Source organism: Cnephaeus nilssonii, assembly GCF_951640355.1.
Source record: "Cnephaeus nilssonii genome assembly, chromosome: 15".
Lineage (NCBI taxonomy): Eukaryota > Metazoa > Chordata > Mammalia > Chiroptera > Vespertilionidae > Cnephaeus > Cnephaeus nilssonii.
In genome coordinates, this window is record NC_137086.1 from 58,252,178 (window position 1) to 58,269,911 (window position 17,734).

The 17,734-nt window shown below is 44.9% G+C and overlaps 1 protein-coding gene across 1 annotated transcript in view; it reads left to right on the top strand.

Moving 5' to 3' along the window:
- The window catches only part of ACOXL (acyl-CoA oxidase like), a gene marked incomplete at both ends in the record, with an annotated part of 252,564 nt that overhangs the window by 219,724 nt on the left and 15,106 nt on the right, over positions 1-17,734 (top strand). Inside the window, 2 exon segments of the mRNA XM_079792227.1 lie at positions 5,435-5,486; positions 5,489-5,526. Coding sequence (XP_079648353.1) covers positions 5,435-5,486; positions 5,489-5,526 — 90 coding nt within the window.

Here is a 17,734-nt window from a genome sequence, read left to right on the forward strand (position 1 = left end):
GCACCTAGCAGAAAGCTTCCCCACAGGATGCCTAACCTGTCTACATAGAGTAAGGGTGTGTTCAGAGCCAGTCTACATAGCGGACTGTGGAGGCGGGAGTAGTCTCCCATCTGCCTGCAAAGCTGTGCTTTCTGAATTTCCCCGTCCCCCTGGCCATGGTAAAGCCAGTGCCCTGCAACACCACAGACAGGGGACAGCAATGCAGGAAGGCGTGGCTCTGCAGCCAGCTGTCAGCCCCCCAGTAGAAGAGTGAGCATTTCCCTGTCAGTCTACCCTCAGCATCCGGAAGCAGCTGAGCTCTGGCCTCGCCCTGCCCGGGGGCCTTCAGCAGGCTGGTTAAAGATGGCTCCTGGTTACCTTCACCAGAGCTTTCCCTCCTGTCTCCTTTAGGCCTGTCAAGTTTGTTGTTTCCTGCAGATGAATTTTCTGCACTCTATTTCCTGACATTTGGATACAGATATGTGTAGGCTTTTCCAATGAGGCATGAAATAGGACACACCTTGGGGCTGGCTGTCTGTAGCCTGTCTCTCCTCCGACCGTGCCCTCCACATTTGATCACCATGACGCCAGCACACGACCAGACTCCAATGTGAGACTCAGCCCCCAGAAACTGGTTCCTCTGCCACAGAGCGTGGGGCGGGCTCCTCCGTGTCCAAAGACTCAGAACGAAACGATCCCCTTCATCCTGACCCTCCTCTCCCAGAGTCCTCTGAGCCACCAGAAAGACCCAGCTGCCGAGCCTGTCCCCTTTCTCAAGAAGAGAGGCTTGTAAGAAGCCTCAAATAATATTGAGGAGGTTAGATTTTTTTAAAGATGAATTAACAGTGCAGGCCATTTGGAAGGGAAGTCTGATATGAACAACTTCCTTGGGTAAACAAAGAAAAGGACACCAAAGGTGACCCCTCCACCCATTTCCAGTGAAATAAATAAAACGTCCTCACCTCTGGAAGGTGTGAGCTCTCACCTGGAGCTGGTGGCACTGGGGAGACTGGGCAGGTGAGCTGCATGCAATAGACATGGGCATCATTCCAGTCTGGTCCAATTTTTCATAAGTTCCTATTTCAAGGAACGCCCTTAGAAATTGCAAGGCCAATGCTTTTTGCTAATGCTGGGAGAATTTCCTTAAACTAAGAGATGGTACCACTGCCCATCAATTTTACCAGGCAGCAATGCAGATCCCACAAGGCTAAAGTCTGAGGCAGAAGGCAGAGCACTTTATCACAGTGAGAGAACTGGGTTGTTGCTGGGGAAGCTGTTCGGATATCACGCTGGTACTACCGTGCATTAATAAGCTTTGTTCATCTTCTCTGACACTAGAGGTCCAACTCGGTCCTTCTGCCTCAGCTTCTTGCTTATTATGCAGCCTGGGCCATGGGTATGGGCTGCCTACTTGTCATAAATCGCAGGCAACCTCCATATTTTCTGTTCTTGGTCCCAGTGGGCTTACGCCCCTGGGAACCCAGGCTCCCTGAGCTTTCAGTCCCACAGATGCACGGTGAGCCCTGATGCTGGGCTGGGCACTGCTGGAATTCCAGGATGCACGAGCCACAAGTCCTGCCTTCCTGATCACGCTGTGCTCAGGGAGATGGTCACATGGACAAATAATTGCACCAAGAGGCAGAATGTGTAACAGAGGGAAGCGCACGCTGTTACGGGAAGCTAGGAAGACAAGCGGCAAGGACACCAGTGGGAGGACAGCAGGGACAAGGGTTCAATACAGGGAACCCTTAGAGGATGTCGCCTTCTCGGACTGGAGTTCGCAGTATCCAAGGAGGAGGAGCCTGTACATAGAAAGATGCTACATTTTAATTATTATACAGCAAAATGACCTTGCTTAGCGGTGTATACTTTTATGAATATTGACACATTGATAGAACCCTGTAATTACCAGTACAATCAAGATACAGAACAATTTGACCAGCCTGAAATAATCCTTCATGGTGTGGCTTTATAGTCATCCTCTCCCTCTTCCACTAACCCCTGGGAACCAATGACATGTTGTCCAACACCATAGCTTTGTCTTTTTGAGAATCTTGTGCGAATGGAATAATACAATTTGTAATATTTGGATGTTGACTTCCTTCATTTGGCATGTCTTTAAGAGTCAGCCAAGTTCCTGCACATGTTGACAGTTATTCTTTTTCATTGCTGAGTAGTATTCCACAGTGTGGATGTACCACAATTTTTTTTATCTGTCTATCCAGTGAAGGCCATTTGGGTTGTTCTGTTTTTGCTGATTGTAAGTAGAGCTGCTATAACAATTCATGCACAGGTTATTATATTATGTAAACATACATTTTCTTTTTCTAGGCCAGAGTTTCTCCATCTTATCTTCCCTGTTAACAATTTGGGCCAGATACTTCTTTTTTAGGGGGCTGCCCTGAGCTTTGTAGGGTGTTTTTAGAAATATTCCTGGACTCTACTTATAAATGCCCACAGATTCACCCAGTTAAGACAAGCAAAATGTCTGTGAACATTGCCAAATGTCTGTTGGAACAAACATCATCTGCAGCTGAGAACCACAGCTTTAGGGTAAATACCTAGGAGGGAATTGACCGGGTCACATGGTAAATGTATGTTTTACTTTTACCATAAATGTATGTTTTATAAGAAACTTTATATTCCCAGAGTATGAGACCCATTTATCAGTATCCTCACCAACACCTGGTATTATCAGTATTTTTTAGTTTTTGCCATTCCAAAAGGGCCAGTTCCCTCATGGCTAATGATGGTGAAATCTTTTCACATGTTTTTTTTTTTTTTTTTTCTTGCCATCTGTCTATCATCTCTACTGAAGTCTGTTAAAATCTTTTGCCCATTTTAAATCGGTGTGAGTCTGGGAAGGCGGCCTGGGAATGGTGTCGGCAGTCAGGGGCTTGTCAGGGGCTCTGTGGGGCCAAGTGGGCAGCTTGAGTCGGATGGACTGCGCTAGAGGCTGGTGACCATCTGTCACAGGGGTTAGAGATGGGATCTGTTCACCTCTGTTCACCTCTCCAGCTCTACTCTCCACCCTCCCCAAACTGCTCTGGATCCGGAAGTAACTTGCTGTAGAATCCTTGCCCTCTGGGGGTCCAGTTAGGTTCTGAACAGAGAGCTCCTGCTAGAGGTTGAGGGGGAGAAGGAGGGGGGGAAGGAGGGAGAGATATTCTTGCCCCTGCCTGCCTTCCTGTGGGATCACCTTGGGATTTCTGTGTTCCTGGGCTGAAGGTCATAGCTCCTTTTAAGGTGGCCCTGTCTACAGAGCTCTCTCTTCTAGGACCCAGTAGCCACTCCCTGCCCTCCTCTTTCCAAACCTACGGCTGCAGTTGCTAGCTCTGGGTCCTGCCCTAGCCCGGCGGCTCCCCTGCACCTGTATAAATCTGCTATTAAACTCTCCTGAGTCATCCTAATGGGAACGTGTCATCTGCTTCTTAGTTAACATTGACTGACACAGGATTCTGGATTGAGTGAGATGAACACCTAGATTATTTCTAAAAAAACAACAAACAAAAACAAGCTTACTTATACTTCCTTGGCTCTGGTTCCTTATCACGGATCTTTATCTGTGTTTACCCCAGAGGAATGAGAACGAGGTTTCACTTTCTACACCCAGGAATCCACAGTAAATATGTCTGTAGTGACATGAAGTTTACTTAGGTACTTGTGATTCAGTTTAGCCACCTAACCTACCCGATTTATTATTTTTACAAGAAAGCGTGTTTTTGGGCTGTATTGTGGCATCTTTCAGTTCAGGGGTCCTCAAACTTTTTAAACAGGGGGCCAGTTCACTGTCCCTCAGACCGTTGGAGGGGAGTCGGAGAGTGCGGCGCACATTCCACACATGCGCACTGCGGGCCCGGGACGAGTTGGCTGCTAAGCAGGACCGGCAGTGGCGGCAAAATCACCCGGCGGGCCGGATAAATGTCCTCGGCGGGCCGCATGTGGCCCGCGGGCCGTAGTTTGAGGACCCCTGTTGCAGTTGCTCTCGCTGTGTCTGTAGGACAGCTAGAGTCTTTATGGCTGTTATATAAAAGAGCCCAAGGAAGCTTCCACTCGGCAGGCAGCCAGTGCCCAGAACCAGGGCAAGGTCATAAAAGAGCCATCATTCATCTTAAACACAGTTCACAGACAAGCGACGAGGCCGTACCGTGACCCCTCTGGGAAGACTGAGCGCCGAGGCTCTTCATAATGATGCTGTTTGAAGGGTGCCCTGAGCCTCAGGACAAGAAGAGCCTGTGTTGCTCAGGGCTGCACGCTGCATGGTTTCTGAGTCTCAGGACCCACAGAAAACAGGGCCTTTCTTCTGGTGACAGCCACCGCCATCTGACTCTGAACAGGAGGGTCTTGCTGCTGTGGCTTGAGTGGAAGATGGCTTTGAGATGATCTTACTTCCACAGAGTCATGATCCTTTAGAGCAGGCGTCCTCAAACTACGGCCCGCGGGCCACATGCGGGTGTTTTTGCCATTTTGTTTTTTTACTTCAAAATAAGATATGTGCAGTGTGCATGGGAATTTGTTCATAGTTTTTTTTTTTTAAACTATAGTCCGGCCCTCCAACGGTCTGAGGGACAGTGAACTGGCCCCCTGTTTAAAAAGTTTGAGGACCCCTGCTTTAGAGATACACGGTGAAATGCTCGTGGATGAGATGCTACAACTGAGCTTTGCTTCCCAATAATACAGAAAGGAGGGGACAGGTGGGAGGAGAGAGAAAACAAGATTGGCCAGGAGTTGATAGCTGTTGAAGCTGGGAAATGGGACATGGAGGTCCACTATACTATTCTTTCTACTCCTAGGTAATTTTGGAATTATTGACTATTAACAGCTAAATGAATAGTTAATTTCAAAGTTACTCGTTGATACAGGGAAACTCATTTATTATTGCTTAATGCCACCGATGTCGCAAAGGAGTTCTGTGTGTAGGTTTCAGAAATGTAATAGGAAAAACATACTGAAACAAAATGTGAGTAATGCTGTTTTTATGAAAGTTTAATGAGAGCATGCTCAAATATTTGCTTTCCTTTCTCAACTCGTGAAACTATAAATGAACGTTCTGAATAATACCATCTTGAACTGCGAAGGAAAGCAACCAGAAATATGAATTTATGTGTTAACATATCTTAGGAGTGGACTTTGCTTCTAAATAACCTGGGATCGGGGAGAAGTAGGTGAGGTGACAGATGAAACGAGACTGACCATGAGTTAATATTTGTTGAATTGCGGGAATGGAGACATTAGAGTTGATTATGCTATTCTTCCTACTTTTACATATGCTTTATTTTTTACAAAATAAAACATATGATGCATGTCCAAAATGTGACCATTTTCATTAAGGAAGTATTCACTTTTGTGATTGTATGAAATGTAACAATATGCAATTGCTCTTTCCCCTCCTGGGATTCTGCATTCTCTAATACATTGCTATCTGCTCGGTTCTCTCCTCCTCCCCCGCCCTCAGTTTAGTCTGCTGTCTGGAACCAGGCTGGTGTTCCCGGAGCGAGCCTGGTGTCTGGACATCAGCATCTGACTCGCGCGAGGATCAGGAGCCAGGTAAGCGCCCTGGCACGCAAGAGCAACCCTTTGCGGATCAGCTGTCAGCTTTTTGCTTTCTCAGAAAACAGTGCTGCCAATCTTCTATCCGTTTCCACGCATGGGTGTTCATGCCTCTGGGACTTCATCTATGTGTTTTCATTGCCTACCACGATCGTGTTACACTTCAGTTTAAGTGACAAGGAAGTGATTCACTGTGCATAAACTTCCTGACATGAGAAGGAGAGGAGGAAATTAAAAGTGTTTTCCTTGTCTTGGCAAAAAAAAAAAAAAAAAAGTATTAAGTGATTTTCATGTTCCTGCTTCTTACCAAAACCTACTGACTCGGTCTTCGTGTTCAGAAAGAAGACCTGTGGTATTCTTATGTCAGTGGTAGTAATGGGGGCTCAACAGGACAGTCACAGCACCTGACAATGAGGGGAGCCAGTGAATCGCCACCAAAACTCTGCTCTACAGGAAAAGACGTGAGATGGCGCATCACCGGTCCAGCGCTGGCTGAGGACTCCTCTCCCAGGCCCACTGGGTGCTGACAGCCTCTGCCTTCCAGGGAGCTCCTCACGTCTGGGGACACAAAACTGACTTTCAAAACGCAAATAACAAAACCTGGGAGGAGAGGCTTCCTGATGAACTGGCCACAGCATACGCGCAGAGTTCAGAGGGCAGGTGGCACTTAGGAGTGACTGTCATTCTTGTGCTTGACCTTGAAGAGGGGACAGTTCAAAGTGGAGGTGGTGGTTCAGTTGAGAAGGGGCAACGCCCCAGAGCCTTCAGTAGGACTGATGACGTGAGCATGGGTATAGAAAGGGGAGCACATAGGACAAACACGCTAAGAAATGGAAGTCTCGTGTGGTAGGGAAACGTGGAGAAATCGGCAGGCGCTAGACAACCACGGGCCCTAAATAGCCTTGAAGAATCTTTCTCCTTTTCAGAAGAACAGAGATTCTGAAGACAAGTGTATGCAAAGAAGTCCCAGTTATCTGTGCCACATAACAAATGACCCCTTAAACATAGTGGCTTAAAACCGTAGCCATTTATAATTTCTCATGATTATGCAGCCTGGACGGGGCTCAGCCAGGTGGCTTTTCTGCTCCACGTGGTGCCTGCAGGGGCTCCGCGCTGAGGCTGGCTTCTTTGCTCGCAGGGCAGCCTCCTCAGCAGGAACAGCAGCGGCCGCTGTCTCTCTGTGCGGCCCAGTGGGGGCGTCCTCACAGCATGAGAGGCTCAGGGTGGCCGCACATTTTCCACAATGGCTGGCTTCCGAGGAGAAAGTGGGAGATGCTGGTCATCTCATAGGCCAGTCCCAGAACGAATATAAATGACCTCCCCTGCATTCCGCCGGCCAGAGCAAACCACAAGGCCAGCACAGACTCAGCGGGGGAAGACCTCGTCCTGTGAGGAGTAGCAGGTACATCCAGGGAAGAAAAGGATGCTGGCAGCGATCGTGGAGACCACCCTTCACAAAGAAGATGCCCACTTTGGAAAGAAGAAAGGAGAATACTTGTTGCTGTTGTTAATCCTCACCTGAGGATATTTTTTCCATTGGTATTTTTTTAAAAAATGGAAGGGAGGGAGGGAGGGAGGGAGAGGGAGAAAGAGAGAGAGAGAGACAGAGACAGAGACAGAGAGAGATTGGTTGCCTCCTGCACACACCCTGACCAGGGCAGGGATCAAACCTGCAACCCACGTACGTGCTCTTAACCAGGGATCGAACCCATGACCCTTCCATGCGTGGGCCAATGCTCTACCATTTAGCCACACTAACCAGGGCAAAAGGAGAATACTTTTTAATATTAAAAAACAAAACCTGAATGTTCAGTAAAAAACAAACAAAAAACAAACAAACAAAAAACCTACACACACAACAACAACATTCAGGGTGTTAATTTTGTATCCTGCTTCATTGCCAAATTCATTTATTAAACTTAGTGAGTCTTTAGAGTTTTCTAGGTTTAATATCATGTCATCCCTGAATAATGACAGTTTTATTTCCTCCTTTCCAATTTAATGCCTTTTATGTTTTCCTCTTGTCTGATCCCTGTGGCGAAGACTTGCAGTACTATGTTGAGTAAGAGTGGTGAAAGCGGACATCCCTGTCATGTTCCTGTTCTTAGGGGAAATAGTTTTAGTTGTTGCCCATTGAGTATGATGCTGGCTGTGGGTTTGTCATGTATGGCCTTTATTATGTTGGGGTATGATCCTTCTATTCCCACTTTGCTGAGAGTTTTTATCAAAAATGAGTGTTGGATTTTGTCGAATGCTTTTTCTGTCTAATGATGTCATCACGTGATTTTTTTGTCTTTCAATTTATTTATGTGATGTATCCCGTTTATTGATTTGAAAATAATGTACCAGCCTTGCATCCCTGGAATAAATCCCACTTGGTAATGGAGTATGATCTTTTTAATATATTGCTGGATCTGATTTGCTAATATTTTGTTGAGGATTTTAGCATCTATGTTCATCAGGAATATTGGCCCATAATTCTCTTTCTTTGTAGTGTCTTTATCTGCTTTTGGAATTAGGATAATGCTGGCCTCATAAAAAGAGCTCAGAAGTGTTCCTTCTTCTTGGACTTTTTGGAATACTTTGAGGAGGATGGGTGTTAGTTCTTTTTTGAATGTTTGGTAAAGCCATCTGGACCTGGGCTTTTGCTTGCTGGGAGTTTTTTATTTATTTATTATTACTGCTTCTATTTCATCAGTAGTTATTGGCCTATTCAGGTTTTCTAATTCTTCCTGGTTACATATTGGAAGATTGTATTTTTCTAGGAATTTGTCCATTTCATCCACATGGTCCAGCTTGTTGGCATGTAGTTGTTCATAGTATTTTCTTACAATGCTTAGTATTTCTATGGTGTCAGTGGTTACTTTACCTCTTTCGTCTCTGATTTTATTTATTTCGGTCCTCTCTCTTTGTTTCTTGATGAGACTGGCTAACAGTTCATCAATCTTGTTTATATTTTCAAAGAAACAGCTCTTGGTTTCATTGATCTTTTGTATTGTTTTGTTTTTGTCTCTGTGTCATGTATTTCTGTTCTGATCTTTATTATTTCCTTCCTTCTACTTACTCTGCGCTTTTTCTTCTTGTTCTCTTTCTATTTTTTTAAGTTGTAGATTAGACAGTGTATAAATTTTTTTTTCTTTCTTTTTTTTTTTTTTTTTTTTTGAGGTAGGCCTGTAGTGCTATGAATTTCCCTCTCAAGATTGCTTTCACTGTGTCCAATAGATTTTGGGTTGTTGTGTGTTCATTTTCGTTTGTTCCAGGAAGTTTTTTATTTCTTTCTTGATCTCACTGGTAACCCATTCATTGTTTAATAACATGCTATTTAGCCTCTATGTGTTTGAATGTTTTTTAGTGTTTTTGCTGTAGTTGATTTCTAATTTTATGCCATTGTGACCTGAGAAGATACTTGCTTGATATGATTTCAATCTTCTTGAACTTGTAGAGACTTGTTTTGTGGCCTAATATGTAGTCTATCTTTGAGAATGACCTATGTGCATTTGAGAAGAATGTATATTCTGCAGCTTTGGAGTGAAATATTCTGTAAATGTCAATTAAATCTATCTGATCTAGTGTGTCATTTAGAGTCATTGTTTTCTTGTTGATTTTTTGTCTGGAAGATCTATCCAATGAAGTCAGTGGTGTGTTAAATTCCCCTACTATGACTGTATTGCTGTCAACCTCTCCCTTAAAGTCCTCCAGAAGTTTCTTTATATATTTAGGTGCTCCGGTATTGGGTACATGGCTCAGTGGTAGAGCATCAACCTATGAACCAGGAGGTCACGGTTCAATTCCCAGTAAGGGCACATGCCAGGATTGCAGGCTTGATCCCCCAGTGTAGGGTGTGCAAGAAGCAGCCGATCAATGATTCTCTCTCATCATTGATGTTTCTAGCTCTCTCCCTCTCTGAAATCAATAAGGTTATATTTTTTAAAATAATAATAATGAATTCTCAGAAAGAGGAACTAAAAAAAATCCCATTTACCATTGCAACAAAAAAATTAAGATACTTAGGAATGAACTTAACTGAGGAGGTAAAAGACTATACTCAGAAACCTACAGGACATTGAAAAAAGAGATAGAAGAAGATATAAACAAGTGGAAGAATATACTGTGTTCATGGATTGGTAGAATTAATATTATTTAAATGTCCATAATACCCAAAGCAATCTATAGATTCAACACAATCCCATTAAAATACCAACAGCATATTTCACAGATCTAGAACAAATACTCCAAAACTGTATATGGAATCAAAAAAGGCCCAGGATAGCTGCAGCAATCTTGAGAAGAATAAAGTTGGAGGGATCACAATAGCAGATCTCAAGCTATATTACAAAGCCACTGTAACCAAAACAGCCTTGTACTGGCATAAGAACAGGCATATAGATCAATGAAACAGAACAGAGACCCCAGAAAGTGACTCAAGCCATTATGCCCAATTAATATTTGACAAAAGAGGCAAGAGCATACAATGGAGTAAAGACAGTCTCTTCAATAAATAGTGTTGAGAAAATTGGACAGATAGATGCAAAAAAAAGAAAAAAGAAACTATACCACCAACTTACACCATACACAAGAATAAATTAAAAATGGATAAAAGACTTAAATATAAGTCGTGAAACCATAAAAATCTTAGAAGAAACCATAGGCAGCAAAATATCACACAGCTCTTATAGCAATATATGTCTCCTAGAGCAAAGGAAACTATGGAGATAATAAATGGGACTATATCAAAATAAAAAGCTTTTGCACAGTAAAAGAAATCATCAACAAAATGAAAAAGGAGCCCACTGTATGGAAGAACATATTTGCCAATGATACATTTGATAAGGGGTTAATATCCAAAATATATAAGGAACTCATACAACTTAACAAAAGGAAGGCAAACAATCCAATATATAAAATAGACAAAGGACCTAAATAGACACTTCTCCAAAGTGGATATACAGATGGCCAAGAAACATATGCAAAAATGCTCAAAGCCACTAATCATCAGAGAGATGCAAATTAAAACAACAGTGGAATATCACCTCACACCTGTCAGAATGGCTACCATCAACTAATCAACAAATGACAAGTGCTAGCGAGGATGGGGAGAAAAAGGAACCCTTGTGCACTGCTGGTGGGAATACAAACTGGTGCAGCCACTGTGGAGAACAGTATGGAGTTTCTTCAAAAAATTTAATATGGAACTGCCATTTGACCCAGTGATCCATTTCTAGGAATATATCCTAAGAAACCCAAAACACCAATCAGAAAGAATATATGCACTTCTATGTTCATAGCAGTGCAATTTACAATAATTAAGATCTGGAAACAGCCCAAGTGCCCATCAGTAGATGAGCGGATAAAGAATCTGTGGTACATTTATAGCATGGAATATGATGCAGCAGTAAAGAAGAAAGATCTCTTGCCCTTTGAGACAACATGGAGTGACCTGGAGAGTATTATGCTGCACGAAATAAGCCAGTCAGAGAAAGACAAGTATCACATATGTGAGATCTAATGAACAAAATAAACTAATGAACAAAACAGATCCAGAGACATAGAAACATGGAACAGACTGATGGATCTCAAACAGATAAAGATTAACCAAAGAACTTATATGCATATGCATAATAACCCATGGACACAGACAATAGTGTGGAGAAGGGTTGGGGTAGTGAATGGGTTTGGGGTAGAAGGGGTCAATGGGGAAAAAAAGGGAGCATCTGTAATACTTTCAACAATAAAAATTAATTAAAAAAAATAACAACTTTCACATAAGCCATTGAAGTGCTTTTGTATTCTTGAAGTGCAACCTGCTTTCCACACTTTTCACTTACCAGGTCCTCATAGCAGCCAGGGGGGTTAGCAAGGAGCAGCCGGCCACTTGGGAACAAGCTGTATCAGTGGGGTGAGATCTGGGTTGCTTGGGTCCATGGGACATCTCAAGGCTGCCTTCTGCAGACCTCTGAGCTGCCAGCCAGGAGCACTGCCCCTTCTCCAGGCTTTCTTACAATTCCCAAGGGAGAGGATAGTGGAGCTGGCACAAATGCTTTCCCACTTTTACCACACTTCTTTGCAGGAGTCTCAGGTTTCAGAAATATTGCTAGCAGCTTCTCTTCACTAAAATGTCTAGGTCCCTCGGTCAATTGGAGGTGCTAAATAGAAGTGTGCTTGTGAAGGAGCAAAAGGGACTGGGATGATTAGTATTACTGAAACTGATCTGGGTGCTTTCACATGATAACACTTCAATTTACTGATCCTTTCTTTAGGTCCATCTAATGTACTGGTTAACTTGCCCCATAAATTTTTAATCCCAGTTATTAGGATTTTTTTTTAATTTTTTTGTCATCCACATCATTTTTTAGTTTCCTGTTCCCCAAAGATATAGTCAGTTTTGTCTTTTATTTCTTTACTAGAGGCCCGATGCACGAAGATTTGTGCAAGAATGGGCCTTCCTTCCCCTGGCTGCCGGCACTGCCTTCACTCCGCTGGAGCCGCCTTTTCCCTCCAGCCCAGAGCTACCTTTCCACCTTCCCACACTGCCCAGAGGCCCGGAGTGGCCACTTGGCACCTACATATGCAAATTAGCCCGCCATCTTTGTTGGATTAATTTGCATACTCACTCTTGATTGGCTGGTGGGCGTCATGAAGGTACTGTCAATTTGCATCTTACTCTTTTATTCGTGTAGATGCATTGAAGCACAGTTGTTTTATAGTCTGTAGCTAATAATTCCAATAGTTCACGTCTTTACAGGTCTATATTTGTCTGTTGCTTCTGCTGGGTGTCTAATTATCTTTAAATGTGTGCTAGTCACTGTTATTGAAAAATGATTTGTAAGATTTATATGAAGGCCCAAGTGAAGGTACTTTCTTCTTTCCCTTATAAGACATCTGAAAAGACTCTTCGTTTGCCTTAGCTGGTTTGGCTCAGTGAATAGAGTGTTGGCCTATGGACTGAAGGGTCCCGGGTTGAATTCCAGTCAAGGGCATGTACCTCAGTTGCAGGATCCTCCCCAGCCCCATCCCTGGCAGGGCTCATACAGGAGGCAACCAGTTGACGTGTTTTCTCACATCAATATGTCTCTCTGTCTTTCCCTCTCTCTTCCACTCTCTCCAAAAATCAATGAAAAAAATATCCTCTGGTAAGGATTTTTTAAAAATCTGGGTTTGAGAGCCACCTTAAACCAAATTCAAGGCTTGAGGTTTCCTGGAAGACAGAGTATTCAAATAATGGCACTAATTTCTTTACCCTCCCCCATCATTGTAGTTCTTTGACATTTAACTTACTGTCTGTTAATTTTTTTTCCCTGGTGCTGGCCGTGATTTTGACTATCTTCACTCCCTGCCTCACCCCAACCACGATGTCAAAGTGAAAATTCAGATTTGCTGGAGATGGTAAATGCCTTCAGGGCAAATGCAATTTTCTTAATTGTTTGTCTTGGTTCCCATTTTCCTATAATTTTTTATGTTGTTTTGAAGATTTTTAAAAAAAAAAATATAGCCCTTTAGTATCAGAAACAGAAAGTTCCATCAATGTTATCCCCCTTGACCCCACAACAGCACTTTGAGGGATTTTCATCATCCTTGCATATGGATGAGGAAACTTAAGACCCAGTGGGATGAAGTAATGTGCCCAAAGTAACACAATTATTAAAAGCCCATATTTCTCTCATGTAAAGCATGTTCACTTATTTTATTTGGATAAAAATTTATATCACCCAGGAACAACAAGCACACCCAGTGCCCAGTTATTGGTTTCTCATACCATTTTTCAGCAAAAAGTACAAGGATCCTTGGAGAAATGGCTGATTCTAGGGCTGGGACAATGAATTTAGTGTAAAGTGGGTCTCAAGATGAGCCTGGAATATCTTCTAGAGCAGTGGTTGCCAACCTTTCAGACCTTACAGACCACCAATGGTCTGTGGACCACCAGTTGGTGACCACTATTCTAGAGCTAGGAAGTCAGAAAGTGCTCAAGACAAAAACAAAACAACAAAAAGCACATAGTTGGGTGCATGGCGCTGGGATGCTGGAAGCACACTAAAGGAGTTCCAGTAGCCAAAGATGGAGCAGTGTGAGTAACAAAATAAATAGCAGTATCTACACTAATAAAAGAGAAATATGCAAATTGACCATACCTCTGCGATGCCCATCAGCCAATCAGGAGTGAATATGCAAATTAACCCAACAAAGATGGCGGGTTAATTTGCATACACAGGCGCAGAGCACCCGGGTGGGGTGGGACACCTGCTATGAGGGGGAAGGCGGGGGTGGAGGGAGCTACAGGAGCAGTGCTCCGGCCGGGAGCAAGGACTTGCAGCCTCCCTGGTGGCTGGGAGCGAAGCCAGGGGAAGGAGGGCCTATTCTTGCACGAATCTTTGTGCAACGGGTCTCTAGTTGCATTATAAACCGAAGTATAACATAATCAGACACAAGTCCCTTCGGTATAAGTAAATGATTAAATAGGCAAATAAGTGGGTTAGAGAGATAAGTCTTCCTTACAGAAGAATTCCAAATAATCTATGTAGATACTTCCCCTTTTGGGAGAGTGGGTTGGATTTAGTGACTCTCTCATTTTAAAGAATGGAGTATGGGAAGGGAAATCGTCACTTTACAGTGGAGAAACCTGGTAGGTCCCGCCTTAACTGAGTGGTTAAGGTTAATATCATCGGTAATAAGTCATGTTGATCTGATATGATGTGATGAAAAGAGCATTTCACTGTTCCTCAAAACCCATAGCCTCAGTCCAAGCCTGAGAAAAACTGTCAGGCAAAACCAAATGGCCTCAGAGTGTCAATTAATAGGAAAGACAGAGAGACTATCACAAAGCAGACGAGACTAAGGAGACATGATGACTCAATGCAATATGGCATCCTAGAACAGGAAAAGGACAGTAGTAGATAAACTGGGGAAATCTGAATCAAGTCTGTATTTTGTTCATACAAATGGACCAGTATTTACTTCCTAGTTGTTTTTTTTAATATATTTTATTGATTTTTTACAGAGAGGAAGGGAGAGGGATAGAGAGTTAGAAACATCGATGAGAGAGAAACATCAATCAGCTGCCTCCTGCATACCCCCTACTGAGGATGTGCCCACAACCAAGGTACATGCCCTTGAATGGAACTGAACCTGGGACCCTTCAGTCCGCAGGATGATGCTCTATCCACTGAGCCAAACCGGTTAGGGCTTTACCTCCTAGTTTTTACAATGGGCTGTAATTCAGTAGAATGTTGACATTAGCAGAAATGGGTGAAGAGCAAATGGGACTCTCTATACTTTTTTGTAGATCTAAAAGTATTCCAAAATAAAAAAAAAATTAAGAAAATTCAACATCCAGAAACAGCAACCAGCCTGGGATAATTCTAGATATTAAAACCTTCAGAACGCCCAGGAGTTAGGCTCCAGCTCCAGTCTAATGATAATCAGCAATGGACCTCTTTATATGTTAACAAAATCTCATGTCATTCTTGTAACGATCTTCAGGGTAAGTAAGGCTGAGACAACCCCCACGTAACAAATGAGCAAAACCAAGAAACGGGGGCGTGAGACGACCGCCCGGGATTCTAGCGGAGCCTAGAAGCAGCGCTCCTGACCCCAGGTGCAGGTGCTCAAGCAAGACGCACATTCATGTGCAGCCCCAAGGTCCACACGGGGCACTCAGACCTGGTTCCAAAGCTTCACCACGGCCTGCCCGGCGTCCCAGAGCCAGCACAATGGCCCCACATATCCAGAAAGCAGCATGAGCCCCCAGGGGTCTGACTGGGGCCCACAGGAGAGGAGAGCTGGGCTGGGTTTTGATTTCTTTTTTAATTTAAGCCAGTCCCCCACAGCCCCTTCTTGGTGTGACAACTATCTCTTTTCTTTTGTCTGAACTTTGGTGCTGACAGAGCGGGCCACATTGATGCTCCTGTGTAATGGCCACCAGCACCCTGGAGTGTGCCTAGCTGTGTGCCCGCTCTGGGGAGTGGGAAGCTGCTGACGGCGACTGGGGAAGGTGCGGCTCCTAGGCCCTGGCTCACCGCTGTCTCCTGTGCCCAGGCCTGAACTGGCCGGTGAGCTGGCTCCACCTTTGTGCCCTCATTTCAGGGCATCGGCTCCAAGGTGGCCGAGTGGCAGTGGCCCCCGGGGCTCCGGCATAACAAGGCCCCGAGTGAAAGGTTCCTACTCCCTTCCCATTAAGACCTTCGCAGGGTGCGTACAGACAATTGTGTGCTTTGTTCTTGAAAAATTTGGTGCCCAGGCATTACCCTGTTCCGGTCTTCACTAGCCTAGACCTTTGTATTTCTTTGGCTTTAGATAATGATCAGCATCAGGGAGTAACGATTAGCTGGGGCTCCTTTTACGGAGGAAAGCCTTCCAAAGTAACCTAACAGTTAATAATTGTGTCTCGCCACTAAAAGCCATTTACATTTTGCTTAAAAAAGACGAAAGAAAACTGAACAAAAAGTTCAGCCTCTTAAAATGGTGTGTTTTAAAGCAAGTGGACATTTGGCCTTGAGTTCTCTACTGCACTTTATACCAGCCCTTAAAGTAAACTGAAGCTTTAGACGGAGTAGCCCCATTTTTCTCACTGGAGTGTTTGCTCCCTGAACGCCAGGGCACAGCTGGCTAGCTCCGTCAGCGCCCAGCACGCCCGGAACAGCAGCTCTGGGCGGCACAGGGAGAAGAAACAAATGCACGTGGACGTGTGGTCAGCTCACACTAAGACGTCCACAGGAGGATGCTTTTCCGTCTGTGTTCAGTCTGTGTGTTCAGAGAACCACAGCCCAGCTGTGGGTTGCAGATCAAAAAAGACCCTATTCAGTGTGGTGAAAATAATACTTAGCAAAATGTTGAATCAGGTCCTACTTCCTGCCCAGAACCCAAATAATGGAGCCACGTGATGAGACAGTCTCTACAGGGCCTGGAGGGAGGTGACGGAGGCTGCAGAGCCCAGCAGCAGCAGGGCCTCTGCTCCCCCTCCCACAGGGCACACGGGATTGCCTGTAAGAGTAGCGGTGTCAAAAACAAAAAACTCGTTCAGGAAGGCAGAAGACAAATACAGATCATGTCCCAGCAATCCTGACATCCCCGGGGCCTTTGATCACCTTATGCCCATACCTGTTCCTCCTTCGCCCAAACGTTGCCTCGATGTCCTGTGTCCTGACCTGTTGATTTTTCCCGAGTGCTGTTTCTGTGGCAGCAGCAGGTGACCGGTGCCTCAGCCCCTGGGTAGCCCCCGCCCCCCATGCCTCTAAGACTGTGTTCACATTCATGTGACGCCCAGGTTCCCAGCACAGCCCAAGGCCTGTTTGCACGCTTGCTGGGAAGAGGCCAGGGAGCGGACCCAGCACTCGTCACCTGGTCGGCCTCACGGAAAGGAACCTTCCCTCTCCTTCCTGAGTAGGAGCTACTCAGGGACCCGGCTGCACCCAGGGAGCCTTGGGAGCCTGTTGATGGCAAGTGACCTTGGCTTTTGGACTGAATCTGCTCAAATCTAAAACCACCACGAAGGCTTGGCTTCAGTGTCAGTGCAGTCAGTCACATGGTGGCACCTTTGAGGGGGGGCATCCAAGCCACGCCAGTAGTTCTGAGCAGACACAGCCACTGGCACAGTGATGTGCCCTTAGGAAACGTGGCTTGGAGTAAGAGCACAGAGACCCCAAAGCCAGGACGCCACATGGCTGCCTCAAATTTAGAAGATGGACTACCCTCATTTGCTATTTTGAACTAAGTGCAGAATACAAATGCAGTCACTGCTTTGTGGCAAAAAGGCTTGGGCTTGAAAAACAGGCCCGGGGGGAGTTTACGGGAGAGTTCAGAGCTGGGAAGACGGTGCTGGGACGTGAGCCTTCTCCGCAAATGCTCAGCTCATGAATGCACACTCCGTACCTGTACCCTTGAGGCTTCAGGACGGTACCCGTGCCCTTCGCTTCCTGCAAAGGCCACGGTGGCTGTTTCCACGCTGCGGGAAATGTTTCTTTTTAATGGACACTCAGATTTCCCAACCTTCTATCCCCCTTTTCTCAAACCACCTGGAGTGAGGCAGCCTAACAGATGGTCAGGTGCTGGGAGCAAAGGCACAGGATGTTGAAAATACTCCCTGGGAAGTGCTGGGAAGGGGAGGTCAGGGTTCTCAGTCCCTTCCCCTCATCTACTACCCATGGGCTCTTGCTTTTCTCTGTAAGGAACTGGAGAAAGATCTCCAGCTCCCACCCCCTTCGCATTCCCCCAG